At 39.3% G+C, this 22,271-nt stretch overlaps 1 protein-coding gene across 19 annotated transcripts in view; it reads left to right on the top strand.

Annotated features, from left to right (window-relative positions):
- OSBPL8 (oxysterol binding protein like 8) overlaps nt 1-22,271 on the top strand; it is a 96,167-nt gene that overhangs the window by 21,661 nt on the left and 52,235 nt on the right. For 5 of the 19 annotated variants that reach the window (XM_074870621.1, XM_074870615.1, XM_074870622.1 and 2 more), the window contains 3 exons: nt 11,597-11,700; nt 17,081-17,117; nt 22,103-22,240. In XM_074870621.1, coding sequence (XP_074726722.1) covers nt 11,659-11,700; nt 17,081-17,117; nt 22,103-22,240 — 217 coding nt within the window. In that variant the 5' untranslated portion in view covers nt 11,597-11,658. Of the gene's footprint in view, nt 1-1,127; nt 2,559-2,583; nt 5,863-6,106; nt 6,831-9,227; nt 9,306-9,695; nt 9,821-11,596; nt 11,701-17,080; nt 17,118-18,227; nt 18,244-22,102; nt 22,241-22,271 lie in introns of those variants that run through there. The other 14 variants (XM_074870613.1, XM_074870614.1, XM_074870625.1 and 11 more) reach the window with 12 other exon arrangements.

The following is a 22,271-nucleotide window of genomic DNA, read 5'->3' as shown; positions in this document are numbered from 1 at the left end:
GTTATCCCAACTGTGACACATTCTTTTCTGCTTGAATAAATTTACTATACTGGTCCCTGAAGCAGAATGTTAAATGTACCCTGATAATGTGTGGTTCTTGCTATGGAGAATCTTGGTGTCTCCTCCCAGTACCAGGAGTAAAAAGCATTCTGCTCTTCAGAAATGGGATAGCTTTGGGAACAAATATGTTTAACTCCTGTGCTTGAGGGCACTTGGCTTTGAGCTGTGAAAGGCTTGGCTTCTATTTTCAGCTATGGCAAAAATTATTTTTATATAAGTTGCTTGTTTATTGTTGCCTAACTTAGATTAGACAGCAGTATTGAGCTGATTTCTGAGGGCTATGAATTGCAATTGTATTTGCATTGATTATGCTTGTATCTTTTCCATAGCTGTGTGTTGTGGCAGGCTAGGTGCTTCTTATCACCCAAAGAAATGTCATGGGGGAGCATGTAATCTTTTGAATAGAAATGGGTGGGGAAACAAGAGGTCTAGTGCTAGGTCACTTCCCAAGTCTGCAATGCGACAATATTTTACAGTTCCTGTGGATCAGGTTATGTTGTTTAAATGCTATTAGTTCATCATCCTGTTAAACTAAAAGCTATGTGAGATTGTTGCAGCAGTTCCAAATTAAAGTTGATCAGCAGTTACTCAGTAGCTTCAGAAAGACAAGCTTGGATATTTGGTGCTAAAAGCACTAGTCCTCGTTTTAAGCCTGTATGAAGGCTATTTGAAATGTTTGTTTGTGGCTTAATCCCCACAGAACAACACCCACAAAAAACCCCACTTCCCCCCCTGTACCCCCCAAAAATCCCAAACAAAAAAACAACACCTCAAAAAAAACCTGTGAAAGATTGCAAACATATAGAATAGCAGTGACACCTAAAAAACCAGAAGTTAGGTTCATCAGCTCATTTTAATTAGGCAAGCAATAAAGTGAAAAAAACTAAACTTGGCATAAACAATGGAAATCTAAATTAGACTTTCTAAATCTTTTTAATAAACCATGATGTGTAAGCCAGATACTATTGCTGCCTGTTTGAACCTGCTGCTACTTTAAGTTAGAATTTCTAGGGTTTTTCCTATTGGGGTAGACTTCTCTGACCTTTTGTTCTTAAATTCTCATACAGATATCCTGTATCTTGAAATTGTGGAAGCTACCTTCTAGCACTAGCCAAAAGAAATCCAAACGAAGGCCATATCTTATGTCATCAACTCTATTTTAATATCAAGAAGAGACACTGCAGCCAAGATAAGAAAACTAAGTTGTACATGAGAATAAACATTAGGTTCCTGTTTGAAATACCCACCATGTTTAATCCTGCAGAAAGTCCATTTTATAAAAACCTCTCAAACACAATATAACTGTATTGCAGGGAAGCACAGCTTGACTGAGACTTGTTTGTTTGTGTTAAGTCTTCTTTCACACTTTTAATCTTAGAATTTGCATTGGTTTTTCTATTTTATGTATCTCAGGTTAGAGCAGAAATTAGGATTATAGTTACTCTTTTAGCTGAGGCCCTGTGAAGTGTGTTCATGGTTCTTATTAGCAGGAACCAGAGAGGTAATCACAGTTCTTTGGTGAAACTAAGCCATTGGGGTATAGAAAAGTGGTTTGTACGGATAGGTCTTTGGGAGCTCTGGATGAGAAAAGATAGTCTATTTTATTCACTTCACATTAACGCTGTTTCTCAACAGTGCTTACTGACAAAAAAACTGTTACCACTGTTAGACCTTTGGAAGCTGGTAGTCCAGTGTTCTTCCTAAATGAATGCAGTTAAATGACATCACACTCAGAATCTGAATCACTGTATTCTTGGGCAGGTCTTAGTGAGTCACCTAAGATTGGGGGGTTTTTTAGTGCACAGAACCAGCTGCCCCTCTCCCCTTTATGAAACTTCAGGTGTCCTTTCAACTGGTATGAAAATTTAAAAGAGCTCTTGAGGTGTATTTCACCTCTTAAAAATGAGTTAGCTGTCCTTTTCTGTTCTGAGAAGCAGCAATATGGACAATGCAAAGGAGAGATTAAAAACATAGTAGAATTGCCACTTGGAAAATTGGTCCTTTGTACTGACTCAATTTTGGAGGTATATTATTCATTTTATGAATTTGGTTTTCTTCTTTTTGCTGTAGATGTGCATTAAGATGATTCTCCTCCCCTTCAGCTCTCTATTCAACAGTAACTGTTTATATTGCTTTGAACTGGAGAACCCTAGTCACATTTGGATCAAATTGAAGTTGGTAGCATACAGATATAGAATGAAAGGATAATTTGTACTCATGAGCGTACAGTCAAACACTGACAGTTACTGGTTGAGTTAAGAGAGTAAGAAAAATAAAGATTGGTATCTGCTTTGGTTACTGTAATTTCTGGGAAGGCTATGGTGAGACCTCATGTGATACCAAAAATTCTGATACTGTAGGTCACTCGTAGTCACCTCCTTAGACATTTCTGCTCTTTTGAAGTGTGTGGGTTTGGAGATTTTTTGGAGTTTCTTTTTTGAGTATGGTCTGTCCTTCGTATTCTGAGCTTTGACTTTTATAGCTGGGTGATTCAGAAGGTATGTATAGCCATGAATGTGGTATTAATTTGAGTTTGCTTTAGTGTGGCTTTGGATCTGTGTTGTCAAGGAATGTACTGAGAAAGATTTGATCACTTTTGAGGAGGACAGTCATCCTATTCCTCCAGATGTCTGTTAACTCCTGCAAAGATGAGGGAGAGATGGTAGGTGAGAAAAGGGAGTGGCTTTCCTCAAGCAGAGGATTGTGTAGTCTTTTGGACACAGTCTTGGGAAAATGTTCTAGTCCATCCCCCAGCATAAACATAAATGGTATTGTAACATAAGTAATACATGCTCTAATGCCTGAGAGTTGCTTGGTGTTCATATTAAAACTGCAAATTGTTTGTAAACTTTTAGTAAACAAAATGTTTTACAATGATTGTCTGATCAGGTACATATTCTGATTGTGACAAGCTGGAATCTTGCTTGTGATTGCTTAAGTCAGCTCAGAGAGAGGCATTGTAGGAAATCAGCTGCAGTAGCTTTTGATGTGGCAGTGAACTGTCTACATGATGGTGCCTGTCTGTCCAAGCAGAGTCACTGCAGCTTCTGAGATGCAGAAATGTTACACTAGTTGAAGGTAATTTTTTACTTTATTTGCAATAGGTAAAGAGCACTCATCTAGTCACATATAGCTCATCTGGCAGTTGGTAATTCATTGAGCTGCAACAGTATTACTTGCAGTCATTTAAATATAATCTCAGAGTAGTTCTCTGAAACTTTTTGTATTCTTGACCTCCAAATGAGACTTAAAATATTTTAGTATCTATGATCACATTATGACCAAGATGTTTAGAGGGTTTCATCACTGAAGGTAGTGTTCTGCATAATTTGAAGTATTCGGGTAGACTTTCAGCATCCCCTTATTGAGGCTTTTTCAGCACAATGAATTAGTTCTTATATGCTTAAAGTGTTTTTCGTAGGCTTAAAATAGTAAGTGTCCTTTTTTCGTTTTTAAAGCTTTGATTCTGTATTTGACCATAATGTCTGTCAAGGGAAAAAAAGAGTAAAATGTTCCTTTTAGGAAAAGCAAGGTTGGATTTTGTTTTGGAAAGTTCCACTCAGAGGAAATCCAGATCTATCTCGTGTCTCAGGATGGCAACTGATTCCACTTTGGCATCAGAAACGGAAGGAATTGTTCTGCCACTTATCCATCTTGTCTGTGGAAACATCTCTGCTGACTTATCTCACTTTTTCACTTCAGAAAAACCTTTAACAACAACAACATTGCTTTTTCTTTTGCCCTGGCTTGACTCTCTTCACTTCCTGCAGTAGTTTCCAGTCGGCGTTGGCCAAGTCCGTATCTGTAGACATACTCCATGCTTGCATAGGCTGTTATGGTTGGAATGGAGGTGGGTTAAGAGGTGGCCCTTGGTCATGCTTTACCACTGCTATGCCAGACCTGCAAGCAGAAAGGCAGGTGCAAAGTCCCATGGCCTAGCTCAGTTTAAACAATCTGTGCGTGAGTATATCTGTTTAAAATAATTTGCAGTAGTGGGGGTCCCTCTGAGAGAAGAGGGTTAGGGGGAGCACCTGCACAGACAGGCCTGTGGGCAAGTCAGAAAGGCAGCAGCTGTGGTGGGGAAGGAGGAGGCAAGGACCAGGTGTGGAGGACTAATAATCTCTTAAATCCTTTCGGCTGTGTCTAGGAGAGTGTGTCACACTGCAGCTTCATACAGCTGCCAAAATGAGAGATAAGAAATCACAGGGAGTACCAGCTGGCCTCTCACCACAGTGCAGAACATTTATTTTTTACTTTGAGATGACCATGAGTTGACTAGATATATGGGGGGATGTGTAAGTGTGAGGCTATTAGTAGTACCTTTACAGTTGTGAAAGAAGACTTCTAATGCTGTTAGAAGAAAGGCAGGATTCTCTGACTTTCAATTATTAAATTTGTCATGTTGTTTTCTTAAACCTTTTTTAGCTTGTCATCTTGTGCAGGAAAAATGAAAGGCGCAAATAGTGAATGTGCCCTTAAGTCGCAGTTCTTGTTCTTATGCTCAAAAGTTAGACGGAGCCCTTGGTAAAACTGGCTTGTGGAGGAAACGTGGATAATGCTCCAGGTAACTAGACACCCATAGGTGAAGGAATGGGCGTTTTTACCATTAAGACCAGCAACTCCTTTGAATCATGGGAGTAGTTTTGCAAAATTTACGTCATGAAGACTGGGACCAGTTGGGGAGCTTTGAAGCTCCAGAACACCTGGGACTTGAGGTTTTTTGAGAGGATGTTGGGTTTTAGTACCTGGAGGTGACTCTTAGCACCTCTTCTGTACTCCTTCATTTTTATCAGGGCAGGTTTGTCTGTGGAACACCTATTGAAGGTAGTAATTATTAAAGTTGCAGTGGGTATTCAGAAGTTAGCTCTACTTTTCTTGGTATTCATTACAATCTATCGCTCTCAAAAGATAGCTGAGGTATCTGGACTACTTTCCAAGTTTTTTCTAGATGAGAGATGTTTTCAAGTCTTGTTCTTAAGCACTTCAACATTTCTGGGTTTTTGGGGTGGTTTGGGTTTGTTTTGTTTTGTTCTTTTCCCCCTTCTGAAAAGAGCAATACAGAAGCAGAGGAAACAACTCTCTCATGTGGACTGTTTATTCAGGAAATGAGAAGGCAGGTGATGAAACTCAGGGTGGAAGGAAGTGTTTCATAAGGGTAGATTTGGTGGCTGATAGCATTAAGTGATCATAGTATACCTGGGGGACATACGTGAGGCAGTTGTTGAGTCTGATGTGGTTATACTTGTGGCAGACTTTTGAGCATTCAAACAGTGCAATTCAGAGTTAACGCAACAATGCAGTTTGTCATCTATGACCTCCCCTATATTGTTATTGGTTTTGTCAAGCTCTCCTGTTTGGCCTGACTTCACGGCAGAAGGAGTTGAACTTAGAGACTGACTGAGCTCTCAAATTTATCTTCTAGAATATCAGAGTAAAACCTCTTCTTAATTATTCCAAGTTCTTGTTAGCATGTGTAAGATGCTTAGTTCAAGAGTTGAGGAAAATTTGTTATTTCTTTGTTACCAGATCTTTTGCTGAATCATTTGACCCTGTTGGCCTCACTCCATTTTTACCAGGAACTCAGCCTCAGTTCCTGCTTTCTCGGAACTGGTCTGAACAAACATGGGGTCCTTGGCATGCAGTGACATTATGTCACGTGCAAGAAGCTGGCCTGCTCTGTAGCTTGTTAATGAAGCGTACTTGGTGTGTGGACTTATTAACTGAGAGAGATGATCTGTGGCCTCGCACTACAATTGGGGGGCTGTATTCCCTCTGGCGCACTGGATTCAAAGAGCCTTGAAAGTAAGACCTGTGCCCTTACTGCTTTCTGTGCTATTTCTGCTCCCCTGCTGCACGGAGCAAAGTGAAAGTGCCTTCACCCTATCGTATGACTGCTGAATGAAATTTAGATTATTTGAGACCCTTGGTTTGATCACCCCAGTAGGATTTAGGATGTACATTTCCTTTAATCTCTTAAAACTGATCCTATCCCCATTAGCCTTTAATTTTTATGAAACGTGTTCCTTTTTTTTTTTTTTTTTTTTAGCACTTAGATACCTTTCTCAAGAGTAGTACCTTAACTTCCTTATGGACCTTACTGAACTGAATGCACTGATAACAACACTTGAGAACTGCTTACCTAGGGGTCACCTGGTGATCCTGATGGGCAGCAAGTTGAACATGAGCCAGCAATGTGCCCTTGCCACAAAGAAGATGCATGGTATCCTTGGATGCATTACACAAAGCATTACCAGCAGGTCGAGGGTAGTGATCGTTCCCCTCTGCTCAGCCCTGGTGAGGCCACACCTTGAGTGCTGGGCCCAGTTCTTGGCTTTCCAGTACAAGAGAGACATGGACATACTGGGGAGAGTCCAGTGAAGGGCCATGAACATGATCAAGGGGCTGGATCACCTCTTAGATGAGGAAAGGCTGAGAGAGCCGGGGCTGTTCAGCCTGGAGAAGAGAAGGCTCGGGGCCATCTCGTCAACGTGTATAAATACCTGAAGGGAGGGTGTAAAGGTGACAGAGCCAGGCTCTTTTCAGTGGTGCCCAGTGATGAAACAAGAGGCAGTGGGCACAATCTGAAAGAGGAGGTTCCCTCTGAAAATCCTTTTTTACTGTGAGGGTGACAGAGCACTGGCCAGGGATGCTGTGGAGTCTTCATCCTTGGAGATACTCAAAAGCCACCTAGATGTCCTCCTGCAAAGGGGTTTGGACAAGACGACCTCCAGAGTTACCTTCCTACCTCGACTATTCTGTGATTCCCTGTGGTAAATAGCATTTCTCTGGTACTGTTGTGACTCTACTTTTCAGCAAGAATCTAGGTGAATTTTTATACTTCTTAACACCAATGTAAACAACTAGGTTTCCTTTCTCAGTATGCCTCACCCATGCTTGTTGCCACATTGATCTTTGAATTCAGTGTATTATGCCTGTGTCATCTTGAAGAAATTTGCTATATACTCTTATCTGATACCCACCTTGGGCAATTTAAATGCATTAACTTATTTTAGGCCTTAAGGAAAGAAGGCAGGCATCCAGCAGAGTTTAGCAGATCAGTTTGGAGGTCAGAGCTCTGGAGAACGCTTCACCTTTGAAAGGCTGGATCAGCACGCAGTAGCCATTTCACCATGTGCTTGGTGCAGCCCATTAGCAGGTCACAGGGGAGGTTGTACCTTGCCTATGAGGTTTGATGCAGGAGTGTAAGAGGGTATGCTGGTACTATAACAGATCACAAAACAGTATCACCGTGCAAATGCCATATCTAATGACGGTAGGTGATAGTACTTAGGGAGAAAGCTAAAACCTGCCTATATAATACAGTATGCAGGTGTTCGAGTAACTTGGTCCATTGATTAAACAGAAAACGTATTAGATTCAGGGGTCATCTCTACCACTTTCACTTTGTGGCTGCACCTTGGCTGAAATTCAGGAACTCGTGTGGGGGGCAGTAAGGATACAGGAGGTAGCATAACAAGCATCTCGGGTGAAGATCTTGATCAAATTCTCCCAATTAGTCAAGTGTTTGAACTGAAGCTAGTATGTGGGAGAAGGGGAAGAATAGTCCTTCTGTGAACTGAATGATGGTTTTAATGTTAGAAACATACCTCCAATAGGGTATTACTGCCATAGAGTTGGGGCTAAACTCTCTTAATATGCCTGGAACAAGTTACATGTTTGATGAGGAGCTTTTGTTATGCTGGAGGGAAAAAGGGCTTGTCTTTCCTAATAGCCCCTTTATTCAGGTAAATTAACATATCCCCTAGAGTAAACACTCATATAATCTGGTTAACATACCAAATTTATAAGTCAATACAGAACATTACCAAATCCACTTCTCTGATCTCTAATGGTGTGAACAAAGTCTTGTTGCCACATAGGCTTCTGACATGGCCAAGGCACCTGACTTGTGCTGCTTTTGCTCTGTGGCCTTTGTAACTGTTAACTAAGAGAAAATCATGTAACATTATAGTATTGAGGCATACTTTTATAGCTTTTGAGATTTATGTTTTCTAATGGGTGGGAGTTGGGAAGAGGTAAGAAGTCAGTCACATAAGACATTTGAGGATGCATGTGTATAGATAGTTAGAAATGATGCTGGTCATGTAGAGTAGTACCTTTCATTGATGCGTGCTGTCCTTTGCTTCTATGGGAGACCCAAGCAGGATTTTCCTGTTCTCAAGGTGCAGCTAATTGAAAATAAGATTGTTACTAAAACTACCAATGGCTAAAGCAATGTATTAAAACAAATTAAGATGAAATACAGATGTTAATGGGACAGATTGTTGATCATGTGATAAGTGGGATGTATTTCCCTTCTGCTTTAAATACATGCTTCTGAGCTGATCACCCTAGATCATCTTTACAGTTGGAGAGAAATAGCTTATTTTGTGGCATGATTTATCCTATTGGTACAGCTGCTTTAAAATGAGCAATACCTTTCTAAGTGCCAGTTTGTATCCACTGTCTATAAAAGAAACATAGGTGATTAGCCGGGATGCCATCATATAATTCTTTTCAAATAATTTCAGTTTGTGTGTGACCTTCTGAACAATTTAAGCTCTTAAAAAGTGTGATTGTGAAGTAGGAACATCTGTCAATTAGAGCCTCAAACCAACCGAACTGCAAACCCTTGTGAATGTGAAGAGAGCAGCAAAGGCATGTCATAAAAGTCCCCCAAAAGCTAAAAAGACGGTTATTTAAATTTGAGGTTGTGTCTTCCAATCTAATGGTTGGTTAGGTAAAGTAGAAAAGAGCTCACTTGTGGAAGCACCTCTCATAATAACCTGGCTGCATTTGCAAATAAATAATAAATTCCCCTTCCCTACATTGATTGGAAAGTTGTTTCAAAGCCTTGGGGCTTGGATGGTTGAAAACATTCTGTAATTTTCATAATAAATCTGTTCTCCCAAGTTCATACTTATTTGACTTTTTGACAATATCCTTTTGCCTTGCCTTGCTTTCTGTGGTATTTATTTTGGTATATTTCAGAAGCAATATTGTTCACTTCCAGCATTCATTTTGCCAGGAAAAATAAGCCAAGATGGCTGTCTACTCATAAGCTAAACAATGTGGGGAAAGATAGTCCTTAACTACTTCTGCACCTGCTTTATTCTGCATGTCTGTTCAAGTATGAGCAGACAGAATTTTTTCCCTCCTTCTCCCAGATAATTTCTCTGCAGGCTTTGGGATCCTGCTGGATTATGAGTTTCTTGGGGACCATGGGCAACCATGAAGATGTTAAGGTACCTGTCCAATGATACTACTCTTCAGACTGAGTTGAGGAGGATGTAGTGGCTGCAGTTATTTGAACAAATGGAGGAGCAGAATACACCAGGAGTGTTGACAATAAAAATAATGAGTTAAAAAATCTATGTTAAAAATAGAGATGGGTTTAAAACTGTTTTAAGGGGAATGTTCCTGTGTCAGAAAGAATCTGTTTATTTGGATATCTGAGTATGGTTACAAGTTTGTGTAACTAAAAAAAGCTAACTGCTTTAAACATCAGTGTGTACATCTGTTTGCAATGCCACTCATTTTTCATCCTTTTTAAGAAAGTTTAGTGTTTCCGTAAATTGAATATGTATGCAGCCTGCTGTTGCTGAATTGCCTGCTAATAATAGAACCTAAAATAGGTGTGGGGGGAGAGAGATGACAAGGAGCAGTCTCCAAGAGACATTACCCAATGCTGCATCCCTGTGCTGGTGTGTGGAAGGTGCCTGTTGCAGTGCCTGCCGCCCTGGGAAACAGAGCTTCTGGGGTAAATACCTCTTTCTGTGGCAATGCCATCTTTCATTTTATTGACGCAGATTAATCACAATCTCCCTTCAGATGTCTACTGTTTCTAGCCATAGGCTTCCCAGTTACATACCACCTTGGTAATTAGTCAGGTACTTGAGTAAGATCCTCATCAGTCCTTTGAACTGAGTCATAGGGAACTATAAACTGTGCAGTTTCTTCAGCACACAGTGTTTTTGTTAAGCTTTTTATTAACGCTTCCTTTTGTGTTTTAGTGGCATATGATATGGTAACGTGTGTAATGCTGTATGTCCTTCCTAAGGGATTTTTAGTTCTAATGTGCTTTACATAATATATTTTGTTCTTGTATTATAATAAAAACATTGAAAGCAGTTGAACAACTGGTTGTTCTTTATACTGAGATGTTTTCATGAGTGTGAATTTCCTGAGGCAAGCTTTGAATCACAAGATTTTGTGTACTCTTCTGGTCCTCTCCTTGCCCTTCTGTCCTCCTGCACCCAGGGTGCTCCGCAGGCTCCCTGGAGGGCTGTGATGCTTCCTCCCACCTCACCCCTCTGTCCTCAGTCAATCTGTTTCTGCTAAAGCTTGAGCTGAAGCTGTAGTTTTATGTATACCTTAAGCACAGTATGCTAACATCGTAGCTTAAAAAAAAAAAGTCACCATCTCCATGCTACCCCTGCTCTTACACAAGTGTTAGTTTAGCAATCTGGTTTGTAATTTAGCTGCTTCCTGCCCCCTCACCCCACCCAAGACAAAAAGGAAGAGAGGAAAATAAATAAAAAAAAATAGTCCTTGGGTTAATTCTCTGATCAAACACTTGCTCTGGCTGGAGGGAAAGGCAGTGTGAGCATGGCTTCATGGAGGGTGAGACCGCAGGGTCTTCTCCCTGTGGGATACTGGTTTTACAGTGTGTCGTGTCCACTTGTATCTCTTGCTGATGGAAGCCTTGGAGAAGGAACCAGAGCAATGGACTGTAGATGGGCATCTCTGTAGGCATCCCATTTTGATCTGCTTCCCTCCTGAAACCCACTAAATGAATGAACAGTTAAGGCATGTTTTTTTCACTGAGTTTTACTTGATTCCAGGCTGTTTTCTTGTCTCACCAGTAACTTCAAATGTGGTGTGAATACTAAGATTTACTGTAGCTTTCATTCTCTAGCAAAGAAAGTAAATAGGAAATGTCTTGAGAATGAGGCATTGCTTTCTGGCTGTGCGTGGTGACTGCCAGCTGAGCACCTGCTCTGCCACAGAGGGTGCTGGTTTGCGTGAATGATTTAATTTCTGTGTCAGTTCCACAAAACAAAATGTAGCTGTTTCTGGAGTTATGCTGGGAAGCCCTGAACTCTCACTGCTCCAGAATAGCTTTTATGTATCCACACAGTTTGTGTGCACATGCCTGCAGGGTGGGAGTGGTGTGCTGCTGGGGACTCTGGAACAAGGGGAAATATAGGGCAAAACCTGTGGGGTTTTTTGGTTGTGGTTTTTTTTTTTTTTTTCCCTTGTGTTCTTCCAGTGTAACTCTTCTCTATTTGATGCAAGCATAGTTAAAAGTAAATGCTTGCCTCTGAGTAGCTTTTGTTTTGGCCACTTTATTTGAAACTATCCTCTTCATTTCTAAAAACTTTTTACGGCCAGTGTGCACGTTTTGCAAGGAATGGTAATACGCAGTTTACAATAGGAAACTATTTACCTTCTTAAAACATAGAGGAGAGAGAGTGTAACTTTTTAACAGATTTCGGCCATTGGAAGTGAATTATATCTTTCTTTCCTTCTCCAGGATCTTGAGTAGCAAGATGGAAGAACTCTAACTGACAGAGACAGGCAACACACACTTTCAGCATGGAGAGCATTCCAGTTGATGGGGAACTTGATAGAAATTCAGTGAGTAACTTCAACGTGGCTTTATGTAATCAGATGAATGTGAAGATGTTTTTGCAAGGAGAGGATTAAATGGCTTAAATCTGTTCTAGTTTGGTTTGAATTGATACTTTTCTGGTGAATGCATTTGAAATATCATGTAGTATTGCCTGTCATTTGCTAGATTCTCATGGCAAGAGGGCTGTATGTCAAAAACCATTTGATTCTTGGATTTGATCCTTGGTGTCTCAGAGTCCTAAAAGAGAAAGGTATTCCTGTCAGTCTTACTAATTGGCACTTTACTAGTTAGTGACTAGGGACAAAAGAAAAAATAATGTATTTCTTGGTGGAATGAGAAGTAGAAAAGGCAGGAGGAGTGATAATTATGTGTTATCAGAGTCATTTCAGGTCTAAGAGTTTATAATCTCTTACAGTTATAAAATTTCTGAAGTACTGAAAATACCAGCTCTTTCTTTCTAAGCACAATTTAAAACCAGGAAAGGCTAGTGGGTACTATGGCACTTCATCATCATCATCATAATGTTGAAATTATTTAAGAATTTAATTTTTCCACAAGCTGTGTTATGTGGAAGCACTTCAATAGCTGAAGCAGGAAACGTTTTTTAGTTTCCAAAGCTGCTTCTTGATACAAAGCACTGCTTCCCAAAGACAAAATAGGAAATTTTTCTGTAACTGAGGTGAAGCTCAAGTTTAACACCTCATTAGTGACAAACTTTGTGATGGTTCAACTACTACATGGAGGTATTCATTTGATCAAGTGTTTTGTTACTGTTTTCATCTTAAGTGATTAATTTGGAGACAACCTATTTTACAGTGCATTAAGAAAATCCTTGTTTTTTTTCTGTAATGAGCAAATTCTTTGATTTGTTGCAGGGTCAATGCATCTATATCCCAGGAGCAACGTATTATAAGTATCATCTGTCAATTCAGTTGCTGTGCTCCTTGTTTCTTAAAACAAACAAACAAAAAAAACCAGTATATAAAAAAACTTTACAGGAACTTGAAACGTGTTAGTTTTCTTTTTGTGACATCCCTTCACAATAGCATGATTTTAAGAATGTATCTTGAATTGAGGCTCTATATGTTTTACCAAGTCTGCTTCAGACGAAGGTTAAGCATAAGATAGATCTGTCTTTCATCCTATGTGCTTGCACACCTGAGGTGTCATCTCAGAATAATTTTTTTTTAACTGATGATATACTGTGATTGGCTACGCTAAACGTTTCTTACCAGAATACCATCTGGTGGGGTAGTTGTCTGTCTCAATTGCAGTTACAATGTGAAGTTTTGAGTGTTGCATTACAGCTGTTAACAACATTTTTGAAAGCTTATCTGGTAGTGTAATATACTTGATCCTGGTGTGCAGTGTAGTAAAAATTGAAACTGAAAAATTTTTTTTAAAAAGCATATATTTTAAGAGAGATTGGACCCAGTAACTTTGAAGACCTTAAGTGTATGCAAATCCTGACACTTCCTAGAATTTTAAATTTTTTGAAGGGTCATGTTTGAGGTTTTTCAGTATTACAGACTTTTAGCTGCAATTGGAATTTTTTTCTTTTTAAGTTCCAATTGTGTGATTAAAACTCATGAAATACATGACTTGCAAACATGCATGAAGAATACTGATTGACATTTTGCTACATGGTTTAAGTCCTTTGGGGTGTTTCTAGGAGGTACCTGAAAAAGCCCATTTAAGAGGTGTCAGCTTTCTAATGTGTTTTTTGGTTTGTGTGTATAAAAGAAAAGCAGAGGGGATCACAGAACTTAATATTGTAGGCTTTTCTTTCCAGAATCAGTCTAGGGATAAAAAGTCTTATGAAATGCTTTTCCTGTCTAATAATTAGGTTGATATATACTGTATGTGAACACAAATGTTATGACAGCTCAGCAAACTATTTTTGTAGTGTGGCACCGTTAAAGCAGTGCAAAATATGAAACGCTTTAGTTTGAGTTCTTGTTTGAGAAGAGCTTTTTCCTATTTTTCCATAAAGTAATACCTTAATTTAAACAAGCCTCACTGCCCAGAACTCAGAACGTTACATGGGAATGTTTGGTTCAAACCATTATTTTTTTAAATGATTTTTTAAATAAAACTTCCTAGTCAGCTCTAATTTTTACCAAAACGTGTATTTCATAAATATGTTGCCTTTGACATAACTTTTTCAGTCAGTCCTTGCTCTTTAAATACATCAGTAGACATAAACATATGTTTTTTCCATTGAAGCATAGAATAGAGGTCCTTTTTACTGATCAGCTTTGCAGGTTGGGGTAGTGGTCCTGAATTTAAATGTGACATGATTAGGCTTAGTGATTTACATGTATTAGAGACTGCTTTCAGGAAGTCTTTCTTCAGCAGGGTGAAAACTCTAACTTGGCTTTAAAACGTGCATTTAAACTCTATTAAGAATTTAGCTGTAAGTTTAGATTGTAAATCTAGTAAGTATGTTTAACAAACTTATCTTCTGTAGTGTGAGATTCAGACATGCTAGCATGACACATTTTTGCTTTTACCCTAATCTTCAACAGGAAGAGGACAAGTTTTTTTATAGGACAAGTTGGCAGATAAAATTCTAGGTTTAGTAGCAGTTGTTATAAGCTTTATTTCTGAGAAGTGAATGTCTAAAAATAGAACTTTTCTGAAGCACAGATCTGCTTTTGTATGAAAACAGAGTTATGGGTGCTGTCTCATGTGAAGGTTTATATTGCTGGGTTTATTCCTTAGTCTTAATCTAAAACTTCACTGGGAGGAGGGCTAGGTTTTGTATGTTTTGGTAGTAATATTTTTAACTAAATGTGCCTCAGCAGAAGCTAAATCAATCATGTAGTGTTGAGAACCTCCCTTATCAAAGGACTTGTTCTGTAATCTGTATCGAAGCCATCAATTAAATAAATGTGAAAATAAGGACAGGCTGTGTCTCTGGAAATAAGTGCATGTTTCTCTTAATTTTGTATATTTACAATAAAAGTCATGGGAGATGATGGACAGTAATGCCCAGGGGGCATTCTTTTCAGAGAAAAAACACCCAAGTAGTGAAATTATAATTTTTTTGTTCCCTTAGGGGTTTGAATCCTTGATCTGCAGTGATATGAATTGCAGATGATACAGGTGCAATAGACTATTGGAACTTGAAGAGATCTTTTTGGCCAGAATAGTCTCATTTCATTATCTTAACATCTTGCATCAATATTTAGAAATATATGTTCTGCAGGTTTTAGGTAAATACACAGGCTCAAATAGTTCTAATGAAGACAGGGGGTTGACCAGCAACAGAGACAGTTTGGTGTGTAAACAGAATGTCTATTGGAGATGATCAGGGACAGAGTTAGACAGGCTTGTGTTTCAGCCTCTGGCGTAGGGCTGTTTGTACCAGTTCATAGGATTAACCATGCAATGCTAAAATATTTACGTAAAAAGCCCCTGCATCGTCTCGGGTGGCTGGTTGCCCTGCTCTGGGTGTCATGTTGTATCTTGGTCAAGGCTGCTTGAGAGGCAGGCAATGAGACAGGACCTGCTGCGCTGCTTTTTCACTCTCTTTCTTCAACGCGTAAGTATGTACTGCGAGTGAACATGCTGTCGGAGTCTCGGAAAATTCTGATCCTATATGTCTGTTAACAATTTATTTTCCCAGTTCTCTTCTCTTGCTTTCAAACTTTACGAGTGAAATAAAGCAGACCAGTGCTGAATAATGGTGTTCCCACTCCTTCAGTCGGTTGCTGGATCTTTGTACAGTTACTGCAGACTCCTTTATCTTACTCTCTTATCAGTCACTGTTCTCTTGATCCTAAAAACAGCATAGGGAATGCAGTTCCAGACTGAACATGAATTGTTTCCTACTCTGCAGTATGTTACCTGTACATTAAAAAGAAACACTTTGTCTTGAAAAATGTTGAATTCTTGAATCCATTTCATGTACTAGTAGCTAAACCTGTCTACTAAGTTCAGGGGTTCCCTTAGCAGTGTTTCACTCTTCAGCCTAAATTTAGCGTCTGACAGAAATAGAAGGTTGTTTACCAAGTGCACTTAGAATTTATTTCAGCTTCTCTTGTTTAATCAAGTCCTCTTCCAGAAGGTGCAACATTATGAAAGAAGGGTTCCCTCATCTTTCCAGTGATGGGTACTGCAATTGTAATATACTCATTGCAGTATTTTACATTTGCACGCTGTAGCGTCAATTTAACACCCCTAGGCAGCTGAGAGGGATAAAAATCCATGTTTTAAGATCAGAAGTGTAAGACAAGACTCCTGCTTGCTAAGGTTTTTATTTTTCTTTTTTATGTTTCCTGTTGTTTAGTCCTGATAACAGAGAGGCAAGATTGGATCATCTTTAAAGAAGGGCAAGGATTTCTCTCCTTTAAGAAGCAGAAGTTTTTTGTTTGGGATATAGAAGATACAGCATGTTTGGATTTATTTTATTTTTAAGGAGGAAATGTTCACACTGATCAGTATGCTTGTTTTCTGCTCCTTTTCTGTTATTCACGGATTTCAAACATAGTAAATCGTTTAAGACATAGGTGAAACTTACCTTACATCTGTACACGGCTGAGCACAGTGGGGACTTAGCTCTGATTGTAGCCTTGGGTAGCAATGATTTATAAAAGATTCCAGATGAAATGTCAGGAAGGAGTACAGACTACTACTATGTAACTACTCTCCTGTAGTGCCTATATTTGATGCATTCAGTGTGACAAGAGATGATTTTTTTTATACAACATGATTCTTTAGAAATATTTTGATATAAAATGTCCTCCTAAATTTAAAACTGCACTGCTTGTCTTGCATCCTAAGCAATTTAAAACGTTATCTGTGTTTGTAGATTAACTTAGCCTGTGGCTTCTAAGTTTGTGTTTGTGTGCAGAAGCAGTTAGGCTTCGATCTGGCATTAGTGGGTGCTTGCATATTGCTGAGGCTTAAAAGGTTTTGTCTTTCCAAAACACCTGCCTGAAAGTGGAGCAGTTTTGGAAACAGATATTGTGTTATTTCAGCTTTCTTCAGAGCTTTAGTCTTCTGAAAACATTCCAGCTAAAAATTTCTTAAAATATATTGTGTATCAAGTCATATGAGCACTAAATTGCTGATGAAGATGTTCCACTCTGAATTGGAGTTGGGCAGTTGCTGTTTACTAACCATATACAGTGATGGCTTCTAATAATGACTTCTCCATAAGCATATTTGTCAGTTTTGTTCCTTCAACTTTTCTGAACTGCTAAGTCTCTTGAGGTCTTGCCTTTGGTATTAAGGTGCATGTTGTATTTTAGTTATGTACTAACACAGTTTTCATTGTCCTTCTTCTTTCCCGCTGCTGCTGCTTTTGCGCACTTGCTTCTTCCTGGCCTGGATTTCTTTGTTTGCTGTTCTTCGTTCTTCAATTGTGTGTGTACACAGCATCATGGTGATAACAGAGACTCTCATGGACCATCAAGTAAGTGTTACCCCTCCTACAGTATGTTTCCACATATGTTCATAATAGTTAGCATCTATCTTTTCATATAGGCTGTTGGGCTAAACACTAGGTTTTCTTCTGTATTGTAATTGAGAAGCTGAAGTACAATGAAAATTTACTGTTGGAAAAGTATTTTATCTGGCATACTACTCATGTGAATGAGTCACCTTTTTTAGTTGGAAAAGTTTATTCTTCACCTCTCCCAGTCATGGCTAAAAAAAATAAATATTTTTAAATTACTTATCTGAAAGAGAAAAATATATGTTTATCAGTTTGAAAGGAAACCTTCAAATGTTACTATAGTATCAGTAATAAAGATGTGGAAATAATGGTTCAGAAACAGTTTTATGTTTGAGCTTGTCTCGTTATAGTGCTATATGGTTCACTTAATTTCAATAAATTTACATCTTCAGAAATGAACAGGTGTATACCCTGTAATACTCAAATAAGGATTGGATCTGATGTGGTGATAGGGAAAACTTCAGTTTGTGTGTGTGTGTATGTGTGTGCATGCAGCCAAAGATTTATTAATGCCATTGGTTCATGGGTGTTAGTATGATTGTGTGATTGGCAAAATAATTTAGGCTGGGAGTAAGGGTTTGTGTATGTGGGGAAGGGAAAGATGCAGGCACAAACTCTTTCTTTTTGGTGAGAAATCTGTGCAGAAGCCATGGTCTTAGCCAGTATCGTTTATTGTAGACATCAAAAAATAATGCGGAACTGAGTTATAATAAACCTTTTCCTATATCTGATATCCTTGTGCTATTTTCAAGACTGTAGGCACTTTCACATGCTCATTAGAGAAACGGAACAACTGGGAATCTGCACTTCAGATATTTTTTTTCCATTGCTTTATCTGGTGAAATAAATTGGCTGTAAAGACCTCAATTTGTGTTCCTTCTGATGCATGAATCTTCCTGACAAACTATATATTAGTAATTTGATGGCCAATATAAGGAAATTGAATAAAGTATGCATTATTAACTCTAACAGGTCCGTTGGTATTGAGATGTGTTCTCCAAAGAGTTGCGAGGAGGCTTTGATATTTACTAACTGATGTTTCTTCTCTAAAATAACCCTCTGCTCATCTTCAAGGAGATAGATGGTATGGATTTAAACTCATTCAGGTAAAGGAAGGGATGAACGGAGGTCATATTTCTCTTGGATGAGTGCTCTGAAGCCTGAGTTGAAAGCCTAAAAATAAATCACCACATTGAGGCCTTTGAGTGAAAGGAATGGTTGGCAATGCTAACGTATGTCTTGTCAGACACGTTGAGCATATGCCTACCAAATCCGTCTTTCAAGTTGCGGAGATGGCATGTGAAACCTGAGAAGAATTAGAATCATAGAATTGTTTGGGTTGAATGTGACCTTTAAAGATCATCTAGTCCAACCCCTCTGCTGTGGGCAGGGACACCTTCCACTAGATCAGGTTGCTTAAAGCCCCGTCCAACCTGACCTTGAATGCTTCCAGGGAGGGGGCATCCTCACCTTCTCTGGGCAACCTGTTCCAGTGCCTCACCACTCCCATTGTAAAAAATTTCTTTATGTCCAATCTAAATCTACCCTCTTTCAGTTTAAAACCATTGTTCTGTCTCTACAGACCTTGGTAAAAGGTCTTCCTCCATCTTTCTTATAAGCCCCCTTTATGTATTGAAGGGCTGCAATAAGGTCTCCCCAGAGCCTTCTCTTCTACAGGCTGACAACCTCAACTCTCTCACCTTTCTTCATAGGAGAGGTATTCCAGCCCTCTGATTGTTTCTGTAGGTGAGGCATTCCTCAGGAATATTTGGAAAAAAAAAATAATTATACTTTGATTGTCTTCACCAAAACTCACTATGAAGTGTGAGTGCTTTGAAGATTAGTCAGAAACTGCGTGTGGTTTTTCAGGTACATGGGAACATGAGTCCAAAATAGGAAGTTTCAGTTTGGTATTTTGGGCAAATAAGAAAACATGTTTGACTAGGAATGTCATTTATTCATTCATGCTGATTTCTATTTCACAAGTGAGTAAGGTCACTAGAGTAAATGACCATTGCTCTCTTTCAGTATCACTGTTGATTTTGTTCTGTGAATGTAATGAAATTCCAGGGTAAAATCATTCCATGCTTCAAATGAGTTCAAAATTAGCTGTAGGACCATCAAAAATTGTCAGTAAATGGATGGTGAACTACGCACCATACATTTTTATAGTGTTTATAAAATAAATCTATCAGAAGCTATAAACAGCAGCCAAGGCATCTCTACAAATTGCTGAGTTATCTATTAATATGTACTAATTAAATCTTAAAATCTCTTAAATCTTAAATCTCTTAAAATGATCTGCTTCAAGTGGTAAGTGTTTGATTTAATGGCATCTTGAAAACTCAGGTTTGTTACTAGCATAACTTCTCCCGCTCCTCTCTCCTTTCCAAGTACTTTTTCCCTTTTCATTCTAATAGCCTTGTTTTTTCCATCTCTGTCTTCTAAGGTTCCAGAGCTCCTGCCATAAGATGCTTAAGGCATATCTTTACAGAGCTCATTAACTGCCTGAAGGTCCTACTGGTTCTACAGTCATGATTACAGTCACCTTAAAAATCAGGTCATTAGTCAGTATTTTAGAGAAAAAAAGATGAAAGCCTCTTAGTAATCTTATTTGCTATGCCCTGCTCAAACCAACAGGTATATTCTGCCTTGCCTTGTCTTCCCCCTCACCCCAAAGCAGATGTCTGCGCATCAGGATGAGGCATTTTGAAGGAGGAGGACAACTTCTTCCTAGTGGCTGCTATGGTGTGAATAGACGTTTATGTTCCTAACTGATTAATTTCCATTTGTTTAGTACTTTTATAATGCTTTGTATAAAAAGGAGGTTTTAAAACTCACCTGCTAATCATTCTTCAGCTTTATAGATTGAATTTCTCAAAAGCTCACTTAAGAAGTTCATCTTGAATCGCCAGGCATGCGAAGTGCTTACTACAGGATATTCTATGTTAGGTGATACATAAACTGTTTTCTAGGAAAGGAGCCTTTCTGACACTGCTGGCAGTCTTTGAAAGACCCAAATTGAGTCTCCAGACTAACAAAGGAGCATGAATTTAATAGTGAACTTGAAGCTTGTGACCTTGTGGGTTACTGAGTTAACATGACTGAGTTCAGCTCATGCTTTGGTGAAACTTGTATGCGGAGCTTGCTTACACTCCAAATTACTGGCCAGGACCATCTGAGAAATGATTGCATCTCAACAGCTTAAACTGCAGAATTTTCAAAGCTTAAAGCTCAAAAAAACCTAGCAGTGCTGCATGCTGCCTGTTCAGAAACAAGCCTTCTGCCCAGGTCACTCAAGGCAGGGTTGTTAGAGCAATTTCTGCTGCAGAGCAGGTCTGCGATGTGGCTGGCAGTGTGGCAGGCGAGGCACCCACCCATGAAGTGCCCACCTGAGGAGTGCCCACTGGTGGAGCTGGAGTGCTGCCCACAGCAGGGGGCTGGCTGGGGGCACCTGCGGGAGGGACTGTGAAATCCCATTCCTCTGGAGCTAAATGGCAAGAGCAGCTTTCAGCTAGTTGATTGAAGGTTGGTGCTACTTCAGTGCACCTTAAACATTTTTAGAACAAGTGAGTATAGCTCATTCCCCTCACAGGGACCCATTTTGTGTGAGCCTGTGAAGCAGCTGTTTTCTAGCCCCTCTTTTATTTTTTCAGTTGAGATACCAGACCATTTGTGGTACAGTCTCTTCCCAAGACTTCAGCAACTCCCCCAATCCTCCCCTTTCCCCTTACTTGTATCAGCAGAAGAATAAAAAGCTAGTTTGGTGGTACCACAGGAAGAGCAAACTTGGTCACTACTTTGAAGTATTGGCCTTCTGACTTGAACTCTGAACTGGTAAAATGAGCTCTTTACCTTTCTTGTCCATCTTCTCACGTATTTTTCCTAAGCAGCAGTCTGCATAGGGTATAGTTTGTCTGGAGCAGAGCTTTATCAATGTAGAAAAATCATACAGGTGGGTATCCTGGCATCCTTGCATTCTTTGTACTGCCTTGCGTTTATGCTAGTCTTTGCTGAAAAAATGTTTCCGTTACTGTAATAATACTAGAAATAAAGCTGTGAGGAGGGCCTTCTGTACTTTACAGATTCCATCCAGAAAATGAAACTTGTTTGTTTAGACTAGATCTTCTGCTGAGCTTTTAAAACTGAGGAAAGCTTGGGAACTCTTAAAATGAGCTGCATCATAAGTTTCAATCTTTTAGGCAGGCTCTTCTCTAGTAAGCATCTTTTGTTTCCCTCTCTGATCTCTTTTTGTCAGTCTATCTACTTCCCCAGGGCAGGTGTTACAGAGTCAGCCATTCTTCCAATATCAAAAAAGGTACGATTTTGTTGTGTGCAGCTTAAGGAAATGTACAGATACCATAAACAGGATGGATGGCCTGGTGGTCTTGCAAATAGCTAGAAGACACCAAACAAGTCTTTTCAGACTGATAAAGTTCAAGGAAAGTAACGCTTCTGCTTTAAACCTTTCCCTTGATAGAGCCTATACATGATCTTTATTTATGAGACTTGTTTCCTGTGATGTACGTACATGTGTTCATCTTAGCTTTCTGGTATGGTGGCACAGCATGATCTGGCAAGCCATTTCCTTGGTTGGCTGTGTTGTGGGTAGTTAAACCAAGAACTATCACAAAACTGGTGAAGAAAGTGGGATTTCAGAAATTAAGTAACAGCTCAATGCTGTATCTGTATTAAGTAGCAGCCTTTCCTACCTCCTAGGTTTTGTTTTCATCTTCTGCCTCATGTCTTAGACCAGTCTTGTTGACTCCTTTCTGCTGTCCCCTCCAAAGCAAATTTCTGGCTTGAAATCCTTATCTTCTAGAATGAAAAATTTTGCAAGACAGCATTTGAATACCAGTTTCATAAATAGCGGTGAAGTTGTTAATAGAAATCTATGCACAAGCACATAACATCGTTGAATGAGCATCCATTTTGTATTTCAGCAGTGGTAACAAACAGCGATGAATCACAGCTTTTAACTCCAGGAAGAATGAGCCAGCGCCAGGGGAAAGAAACCTATTTTACTCCAACCAAAGAGTTACTCCAGCCATCTCTCAGCCCAGGAACTGCCCACAGCTATGGTAAGATAAAGCTTTTTTTTTTACGGAGGTT

This window comes from Strix uralensis, chromosome 5 (genome assembly GCF_047716275.1).
Source record: "Strix uralensis isolate ZFMK-TIS-50842 chromosome 5, bStrUra1, whole genome shotgun sequence".
Classification (NCBI taxonomy): Eukaryota; Metazoa; Chordata; class Aves; order Strigiformes; family Strigidae; genus Strix; species Strix uralensis.
Note: the sequence above shows the minus strand (reverse complement) of the source record. Positions and strands in the feature narration are given on the sequence as shown.